This window comes from Toxorhynchites rutilus, chromosome 2 (genome assembly GCF_029784135.1).
Source record: "Toxorhynchites rutilus septentrionalis strain SRP chromosome 2, ASM2978413v1, whole genome shotgun sequence".
Lineage (NCBI taxonomy): Eukaryota > Metazoa > Arthropoda > Insecta > Diptera > Culicidae > Toxorhynchites > Toxorhynchites rutilus.
Window position 1 is genome coordinate 253,071,441 of NC_073745.1, and position 10,482 is coordinate 253,081,922.

The following is a 10,482-nucleotide window of genomic DNA, read 5'->3' on the forward strand; positions in this document are numbered from 1 at the left end:
AATTTATTCATTTGAAATCGGATGAACAATTACCATCAGTCAAGTTAGATAATAATTTCGTCCAGCACATACAACGCGGACTCATTATTACTCCTATATTCGCGCGCAAAATCGTAACTCGTATACTCACAGATTGTGTGTGCCTCTGTGATATTGCTATTGTGTATTTTAAGGCGTTATTGGCATTTATTTAGAAAAAAAGATATAATTGAATGAAGAAACACAAGAAAATATTTTTTCTTCAACTTCATTCAGTTTCAATAGTCATTTAATTCAGCCACCTCAATTACTCTCGGTCTGTCAGACCTATACGCGAGTATAAAAAGGTTAACTGGTGCTGACAAATGGACATGTTCCATTTATACGGTTCTCTGCTCACTATATCCCATCCAATCAGTTGAATAACGGCTCCTCCATTCTAGCCGTTTGTCATGATGTTCTTTGAAATCTACTTTTGTCGGATGGATGATCGTCCCTATCAATTGAAGTATCCGACGATTTGACATGATATTTTGATTTTTTTTTGTTCTTATTAACCCCTTAGCATATTATTTAATACTCAAGTGATTTCACTACTCTACTGAGCGTTCTACCGCACTATGCTATGCAAGTACACCACGAGTGAGACTTGATGTTGTACGCGAAAGGGTTAAAGAGGTTTTCAGTCTCCGGTCAGTAACCCGCGCTGTTCCAAGATGTCGACTGCTTTTGTTCCCCTCAATCGAGAAGGAAAAGGAACAAGGACCTTCGATTTGGATCACATGATGTTCGATGGGTCATCGCTATTGACATCACGGATGCTCCTGCTTATACCGTAGAGGTATTTATATTTCGGGGAAACACACAAAATGTGTTCGATCGTATTAACTACCATGCACAGATCACAAAGAGGACGAAAGGGCTCACGGTTGAAGCTATAAGACATATTGCAATCGCTGATTCTTTTTTTATCCCTTTTGTTTATTTTAGGTTCATTAGCATTTTAGCTGTAACAGAGCCGAATTTTAATCGTGTACATGTCACATGTTTATCATATCTATTAGCACACTACACCGTTGCCATTTTTTTTGGCGTTAGAGTATTCCCTTCTATACCATTGCATATGGGTACACATAATATTATTCATTAAAAAATGCGTTTTGAGCATACTTAACAAATAGAATGAGGCGACGAAAATTAAGACCGGTTTTCAATTTCATGGTAAAAAAATAAAAACAAGAAAATTCATACCGTAAAAAGCTTCTAGGGTAAGTACGAGATCGTGTATCCTTTGTTACGCATCACTTCACGCACCCGGTTCGGCATGTATTCCACCAGCTTCTAGCACGTGGTGATCGGGATTGCGTACCAACAAGCTTGGATCCAATCCCACAATTGCTGCTTATTCTTCGACTTCTCCGTGTGCATCGACCATTCCACGATCTTCCATAGGTTCTCTATAGCGTTCAGATCCGGTGACTGCGTTGACCACTCCATGACGTCGACTTTGTTATCCTGGAACCACTTTTTGGCAGTCTTGACGGTGTGCTTCGGACCGTTATCCTTCATGAACTGCCATTTCAGGGACATCTCCCACTCGGCGTGTCAGCATAACATCCCTTAGGATTTGGGCTTAGAGGTACTGATCCATGATATCATCAACCAGTACAGGCTGCCAACACCGTACCAGGAGAATCACCCCTACACCATAATGCTCCTTCCTCCATGCTTGATTTTCTTCGTGGTATACTGTGGCAGATAAGCGCAGCCTATTGGACTATGGATTCAAGTTTTTCTGTCCGAGCACATGAGGTTTACCTCTGTCTCATCCGACCCCAGTATATTTCGCCACTGATTTCTCTTCTCCGGACCGATCCAATCGAATCGGTCTTTCCCAAACCTCAGCCACGTATTCGGATGCTTCGCCTTCAGCATCGGGATCAGTCGCCGCTGAACTGTCCCGGAACTCACGGTCAAGTTCAGTTCGTCCCGGATCTTTTTCGGGGCCTTGAAGGGAATTTCTTGGAGGCTCGCTTTTTGGTAGCCATACTTCGCGGTCGTTGTCCTTGGGCGTCCAGTAGTTTCGGATTTTTTGCGGTCGTGGAGGGCATTAAACAGGAAGGTTCTGGATCGTTCCAAGTTCTCTACGATTTCGCGTTGGCTGCTGCCTGTTTTGGACACTTTGCGGATGACCATCCGCTGTGTTTTCGTGCAATTATGCGCGCGACCCATTTTTCGTTGAGAATTCTAGAATTAAAACCTTACATACTTCTTGTTTACATGATAAATACTTACCAGGATCCGAAAAACACAAAATACCACCGAGAAACAATCGATTTTCTTAAAAAATCGGTCGAAACAACACTCGAACAGCTGAAATGAGGAACTGGTCCTAAATTTTGTCGCGTCATTTTAGTTGTTAAGTATGCTTAAAACGCAAATTTTAATGAATGTTTATTGTTTCAACTACAGATGTTATAAATTTCTTCGAACAATGCAAATTTATTATTATAGACTAGATTGAAGCACTGGATTGGTTTATTTTTCTTAAAGTTTTGGCACTTTCTTTATTTGCTTGAGCAGTGGTCTCAATGTTTTGCCGATGCTGTATTATTTCACACTTCTTGGAGCATCTCACCGATTACCGTTATTTCGATGACGTCCGCGAAACCCACGATCTTCACACCTCTGGGACAGTGTGAGCACGCTGTCATACACCGTGTTGCAAAGCCAGGGCATTACTTAAGATAAAATCCTGTAGAATTTCTGCCGAGATATTCTTTAATTTTCCCCCTGTCTGTATACCAAGATCCAATTGTCGAAATAACTACTAAGAATAGCCATAGACCTTCATTCTTCTTAGCGCATCATAGATAACCTCCCACCTGGCTCTTTTGAAGGCGCCTTTTACGTCGATCATAATCACTGCGCACTAACAATCTTGTTGAAGTGTAGTCATCCAGTCTAAGCAACCCTATGTTTATTTGTACCGACTACCAACCTTAGACCACTAGCAACCTAGTTTGTTATTTTGTTTAAATGTTCACTTCACTAGTTTCACTCCTCAAGACTAGTCGTCTTTATTTCAAGCTTCCTGAAATCTTCCAAATCGTTACCACTCAAGAGGTTATGGGTACTTCAAGCAAGGATTCGATGCACGGAATACCCCAGTTCAGCGGAGGTCCTAGATTTCACAACTGGAGTTTCCGGGTACGGATGTTCCTGGACGCGCAAGGAGTGGTCAAGACGTTGACAGATGATCCCCCAGCGGACACTGCGGAGGCCGCGGTGAAGACGAAATTTGATGAGACGGACAGAAAAGCGAAGTCACTGTTGATTGGTTTCCTTGGCGATGACTGCCTGGAAATCGTTCGAGATAAAACTCCTGCGAAAAAAATGTGGCAAGCTCTCGAAAATTCCTTTGCTAAGAAGTCTCTGGTGACGCAGAACCTGGTTCGGAAGCAGATTGGACGGTTGAGGATGAAGGAAGGCCATTCCATGCGTGGTCATCTGGTGGTTTTCGAAGACCTGATTCGGCAGCTCAAACAGGCAGGCGGAGAGTTAGCTGAAGCGGATTTGATCGTGACGCTGTTTGGGACTCTTCCGGAAGTTTTTGATCCGTTAATCACGGCGCTCGAAAACCTAGGCGACGAAGATTTGAAATTCGATACCGTCAAGCAGCGGCTCCTGGCAGAGGAGGGGAAGCAGCGTGACCGGCACAATGATGTGGTGGAGAAGCCAACGGCGTTCATCGGCGAAAAAGGTAAAGTTAAACCGAAAACGTTCAAAGGCAAGTGTCACAAATGCGGCCGGAAGGGACACATGCAGAAAGATTGCCGCCAGAGGAACAACGGTGAGGCCAACGTAGCTTCAGGAAGCGGTTCTGTGAGCTTTATGGTCAACCGTGAAAAATCAGGCCGGCGGCAGAGCGAAAAGGTCACCTTCAAGTTGGACTCTGGATCAAGCGACCATATGATTAATGATGCCAGGGTATTTTCGTCGTCTTCAAGACTGGCTGAGCCGATCGTTATTCAAGTTGCCAAGGACGGCGAAACACTCGTGGCGAGAACGAAGGGCGTGATCGATGGCTGCAGCAACAAAGGTGTTCGGGTAAATATCAACGAGGTGCTGTATATCCCCGACCTACGGGATAACCTGATGTCCGTTAAACGACTGGCAATTGCTGGAATTTCGGTGCTGTTTGATGGTCGTCAAGCAGTGTTACGGAAGGAGAACCAAGTGATTGCCACGGCCCATTTGAAGGGCAGTCTGTACGAGTTGGAAATCAACGTGGATCCACCGGCAGCAAACATGTGCGATGCAGAGGCGAGCGAATTGTGGCATCGTCGACTTGGCCATCTCAATGAAAAGGCGATGGCAAAACTGGTGCAGCACAACATGGTGAATGGCATCAACGTGAAACCAAAGGCCATTGAGTTCTGTGATCCCTGTGTACAAGGTAAGCAGTGCCGCGAACCTTTCAGCGGAACTAGACAGCGAGCAACCCGGGTGTTGGAACGAATCCACTCGGACGTCTGTGGTCCTATTGATCCACTGGCGTGGGACGGGTCGCGATATTTTGTTTCCTTTATCGACGACCACACGCACTTCGTGATTATCTACCTGATGAAGAAGAAGTCCCAAGTTTTCGAGAAATTCCGTGAGTTCGAAGCAATGGCTACAGCGGCGATAGGCAAGGCGATTTCCAGACTGACCGTAGATCAAGGAAGGGAGTACTGCTCCAACGAACAGAAGGCGTGGTACAGATCCAAAGGCATTCAAGTGGAGCCAACGGTCGCTTATACTCCCCAGCAGAACGGTGTAGCAGAACGTTTCAACAGGACGCTCATCGAGAAGATACGTGCTATGCTCTTCGATTCACAGGTCCCAAAGAATTTGTGGTCTGAAGCCGCCTACACCGGTGTGTACCTGCTGAACCGAAGTCCTATGGCAAGCCTCCAGTGTGAAAAGACGCCAGCTGAACTGTGGTTCGGTACGAAGCCAAGTGTAGAGAAGGTTCGCATATTCGGATGCAAGGCATTTGCGTGGATTCCAAGCCAGACGAGGAAGAAGCTCGATCCAAAAAGCGTGGAAGTAGTCATGATGGGGTATGCCCCTAATGGCTACAGGCTCTGGAACAGAAAGCATCGGAAGATCATCGTAGCCCGAGATGTCAAGTTTGACGAAACACGTTTTCCTTATGGTGCAGAACCAGATGAATCATCACAAGCTCTCCTGGTCGTCGTATTCCCGCTTGAACAAGAGGGGGAAGCTGAAGATGTACAAGCTGACATGGCAGAACCAGGTGACGATTCCCAAGAAGAAGAAGATCCGCAGTCCGACGACGAAGCTCAACCAGACGAGCCTACGATCCGACACCACCAGCGCTCCCTTCGCAACCAGAACACTGCGAGTCCGACGGACAAACGCAAGTGAGGCGCAGCGAACGGGAGCGCACGCTCCCTGGTAAGTTATTTGATTACTTTACCGGTTACGGAGCAACTTCTGGCGGTCTACTTTCCATAAATACTTCACAAAGCTATGATGAGATAGCTGGACGAGATGACAGCAAGGATTGGTGTCGATTGGTCAAGTCGTTGTATGGCCTAAAGCAATCCCCGAGATGTTGGAACGAGCGTTTCAAAGAAGAGCTGCTGAAGTTGGGCTTCATTCGGTCCAAGCACGACTATTGCCTCTACACGAAGCTGGTTCCCAATGATGAGTTGATCGTGATTCTATACGTGGATGACCTTTTGGTGGTGGGCCGGAATCTATCAACGATTGCGCAATTGAAGCGTGATCTGGCCAAGCTGTTCGAGATGTCCGATTATGGTGACCTGCGCCATTTCTTAGGCATAAAAATCGACTACAACAATGAGGCTGGTGTAATGAAGCTGTCGCAGAACGCAGGCATCAATCGGCTGATGAAACGCTTCGGGATGGATGACTGCAATCCGGTCAGAGTTCCGATGGAGAAAGGCCTCTCACTGGAACCGACAGGCAAACGCACTGACGAACCATATCGCGAGCTATTGGGATCCCTGATGTATCTCATGCTGTGTGTTCGACCTGACGTATGTTTTCCGGTTGGATATCTGGGTCGTTTCCAGCATAACCCTACGACTCAACACTGGCAAGCACTGAAGCACGTGGTCCGGTACATTCAAGGAACCAGAGGTATGACGCTACTATTCCGGCGAGAGGAATCGAGCGTACCATTGGTCGGGTACGCGGATGCGGATTGGGCCTCCGATGTCACCGATAAGAAAACTGTCAGCGGTTACCTGTTCAAGGTGTTCGGATGTCCCGTCTCCTGGTGTAGCAAGAAGCAGCAGACAGTAGCAACATCATCCAGCGAGGCAGAATATGTAGCTCTGAGTCTGGCGGCGACTAAAGCGATTTGGCTGAACGGAGTTCTGGAGGATCTGCCAGAAGCTAGCGTACCGGTTACCATCTCCGAAGATAACAGGGGCTGCAGCTGCATGGCGAAGAATTTGGAGATTAAGCGCACCAAGCATATCGACGTCAAACATCACTTCCTCCGTGATCACGTGGCGTCTGGATCCCTGAAAATCGAACCTATCAAGACCGAAGATCAGATAGCGGATATATTTACCAAGCCGTTGGAGTCTACCCGTTTCAAGGCTCTACGATCAAACCTAGGATTAACTGTTTGAGAGGGGGTGTTGAAGTGTAGTCATCCAGTCTAAGCAACCCTATGTTTATTTGTACCGACTACCAACCTTAGACTACTACTAGCAACCTAGTTTGTTATTTTGTTTAAATGTTCACTTCACTAGTTTCAGTCCTCAAGACTAGTCGTCTTTATTTCAAGCTTCCTGGAATCTTCCAAATCGTTACCACTCAAGAAATCTTCTCTCCGCTATTGTTTTAGCAACACCGGAGCTTTCTCAATTACTGTACAAATGGCATCCACTGTAGATTTTGTACTTCGGAACCCGAACTGCATTATCGATAATTCCCCAAGAAGCTTTCCTGGTTTCGGAATGTATTCAAATAGTTTTGAATTTTCCATTCCATTCACGACCGGGTGCTTTTTGGACACATTCCCGTATCAACGTAGCTTGGGTTGCTCGGAACATCGCCCGGCACTCCTCTCTTTCTTTGCTTCGACTCGTGCCCTCTGGACTTTTCTTCTGATCCGGAGACAACTAGCGCGGAGAATGCTGAGTGATTTGTTACAACATTAGGCCAAGAGTTCTGGGTCTATGCGTAGTGCTTTAACTCATTTTAGGCCAAGCAACCGTATGGTGAGGTTTTGGCATCAAATGATAGCTTAATCTATTAGCTGCCACTTATTATCATTTTTAATCAATTTGGTATAACTTTATTGGGCAAAGCAACTATGTGGGCAGGTACATAAGCAAACAAAACCTTACTAAAGCTTTTGATGAAAGATCACACATTGTAATGTAGTAAAAACCCATTGGACTGGACCTCCTACAAGAACAAAAATGTAGGTTTTGGTCAATGTTTTTGTTTGGAGATTTTTCGGTTTTTTGTCATTTTCCGGAAAACGGAAGAACGGAAAAAATAATTCTTGAAGTTTGGAGTTTCTGTAACGCCAATAATCGAAATTACACCAATGGTTTTTGTTAAAAAATTACAGCTTGATCGTTAATGGGTTAACTAAAAGATCCTTGTCAAACCCCTTTGTCTTCAATTTCCGATTCTTGTTCTCCGTACCATAGTAGGATTTCGTTCGCCGACACTATACAGAATTGAATTGATGGTCGCTCTGAGTATATCCCTCAGACATTTTCTACTTCGTGTTTGTTTCGAGATCCGGATGCGTGAGTAGATATACAATCTTGATCTGTAAAATGGCGAGACTTTGAGCCTTTTTATAGCAGTAAATGTCGTGAGCGTCTTGCATTGATCTTTTCCAGGATTTGTAGTCACGTAGACGGATTTTTCATAGTTTGTGAACAATGGGTTTCGAGGTTGAAAGTCCGATCTAAAATCTCTCCCAGAATTTCAAACTGCTTTGCTGTTGGTACAATTATACGGGCAAAGAAAATGTCTCTATTTAGATGTGTTTGTGGACATTGTAGCTACCGTAGAAGTTACTCAATTCGGTAAAGTCGGGTAAACTAAGGTAAATTAATGGCGAAGCAATACATTACCTCTGAATGTCTCACTCACACAGAGTACCAATACCTGTTGTTAGTTAAACTTCATTTGCGCAAAGAATTAAACCTAATCGGAACAAATTTATGCAATACAAACATACCTCGCGAACCATTTTCACTAGCTCCGGTATTCTGAGATGGAAGGCTTCGAATTTTTCCTCGGCTTCGGCCTGTGAGTTAGCTCGATACAGACTATATGTTGTAAAGTATCATTTATTTCCATGGCGTGATCCTCTTTCAAATAGAACTGTAAATTTACAACTTACCTATACGAAGTGTTGATCGTCTCCGAGTGAGGTCGCTCCAGCACAATCTCGTAAACCATCTTCTTATCACTCCCGGTGATATTAGGTGCGTACAAACGCATAGAGTCATCCCGATGCAGGACTTGTAGATTGATGTAGTTTTCATTTTTTACTTCCAGAACTTTATTCGGCGGTGCATCGCCGCCAAGCAGCCGTTGGAGTGCTATTGGAAGTATTGAATTAAGCTTATTAGCCAGTATTAATAAGTAACATGTGGATGAATTTGAACATTTTTTTTAAATCCTACCTAAATCATAAGCCACGATGCCAATACCGGGCCAATCTTTGTTTGTGTAAATTTTCTTATGTTGCATAAAGAACAATGATTTCAAATTCTGATATGCTTTAAACATTAAAATTGATGGAAAATAAACTTATCAAATAAGCGAATACTGAAAAAAACAAGTTTTGGTGGAAGCGACACTACAAATACAGCGAATTACTGCTGACGGAATATTATTATTTCGTGGATAACTAGATTGATTGGCATTTATCTACTAAAGGATTGAATTTGATCCGTACCTTGCAATAAATCTTTTTCTGCGATCGGAGGATTTTTCCACAGCCCTGATAATAAACATAGATATGCGCATTTGAGTGTCATGGGATAGAATCAAGAAAAATATTAAGAATATCGGGTAAAATAATTGAAAACATATATACGCGAAAAATAGATTCTAGTAACATCCATGTGCATTCGATAGAGGAGAATCGCTTTCACGAGCGTGTTATTCAGTGCTCTATTATGATCAATATGTTGTCACTGCTGACAATTTACTTTCTCAGAAATGAATAGAACCAATTTGAGATAAGCATAGCTTATACATGATAGTGTCATATTCAAAAGAATTTAATGCTGTAATAGTGCACTTAAGCTAATTCATTCTAATTTATATTATCAATAGCTGTTTTTTCATCCTGATATCTGATGATGTTCAAAGGAATGTGCATTGTTTGCGAAATTTTTGTAATCACTATGTTTTCCTAACAGCATATTCCAGAAAAGAACGTTAAATACGTTCTTCCTCGGATTGTTACAACATTTAGTTTGAAGCGTTAATAATTAGTCGACGAATTATTTGATTGCGAAAACAATTTTATTGGCTTGCTTGTTTCATTGCTCTCGGAAAAAATATCCACACGCAATCATAGAACTTACCGTTCAACATTTTTCCTCTCCAATAGCAGTTGTATAGTCAGTGACTCAATTAGAACTAAGCACCAAATGATTAGTAAATAGTTCAGTACTCAAGGTTTTGTATTCCCTTGTCCACACGGAGCACGAAAAACGTTTTTCTATCACTATCGTCACTTGGTTTTTCTGTTTGTTATGACTAATGGATTATGATCTGACAAGTTTTCTTCTGTTTGCTTTTTTTTCGATATTCACCTAGCAGTGACGTTTTGAAATCAATGTCAAGCTCAGATGTAATTTACCAATTTTAAGTATGATCATCAAGCCGGCACACATTAGTTCATCACAATGACTGTGTTTTTCATTTGTAATTTGTAAACCCAGTTTTAAATACATATTAGATGTATACTTTATGTGATAAGACGTATTGTTTAGAAAAGTATTACGGAAGAGTTGAAAGAATCATACAGGTTTGTTTTGAAACGATTTGTAATGCTTTACGTTGCTTGTAAAGTTGTGTGCAATGTTCAGGTAGCGTGAATACAAGACGATAATAGGGCTCTTGCTACACATACATGCAGAGCATGTGTTGGGCACACATTCGCTTGTTTACATTCGTAGTGTCTATGCAGCAGAAGCGGATTTTTATCAATCAGCGTTCTTGTAGATGATTTAAATAGAGTTACGGTCATTCTAATAGTGCATAGAGCTAACATGAACTTTGTGAAACAGTTAGGCAAGCTATTTTATGAACAAGAGTTTTTGTGTAACGCATATTATTTAGTTTACTAGCACCTATTTCGCGATGTTCATTGAGCGACTCTCCCATTAGATTGGAATCGAAAAATTGGCAGAAAAAGGATTATCAACATTTTCGCACCTAGATCAAAGTCACAGAGTCTCGAGCTCA

General features: G+C 43.0%; 1 protein-coding gene across 6 annotated transcripts in view; it reads right to left on the reverse strand.

Moving 5' to 3' along the window:
• Positions 1-10,018, reverse strand: part of LOC129768012 (85/88 kDa calcium-independent phospholipase A2) — a 30,851-nt gene extending 20,833 nt beyond the window's left edge. The window contains exons 1-4 of one of the 6 annotated variants that reach the window (XM_055769365.1): positions 9,597-10,018; positions 8,960-9,004; positions 8,399-8,600; positions 8,234-8,324 (exon numbers count right to left, since the gene is read on the reverse strand). In XM_055769365.1, the coding sequence (XP_055625340.1) occupies positions 8,234-8,324; positions 8,399-8,600; positions 8,960-9,004; positions 9,597-9,606 (348 nt within the window). In that variant the 5' untranslated portion in view covers positions 9,607-10,018. Of the gene's footprint in view, positions 1-1,230; positions 5,264-8,233; positions 8,325-8,398; positions 8,601-8,684; positions 8,796-8,959; positions 9,005-9,596 lie in introns of those variants that run through there. The other 5 variants (XM_055769366.1, XM_055769367.1, XM_055769363.1 and 2 more) reach the window with 5 other exon arrangements.
• Between the last annotated feature and the right edge of the window lie 464 nt (positions 10,019-10,482).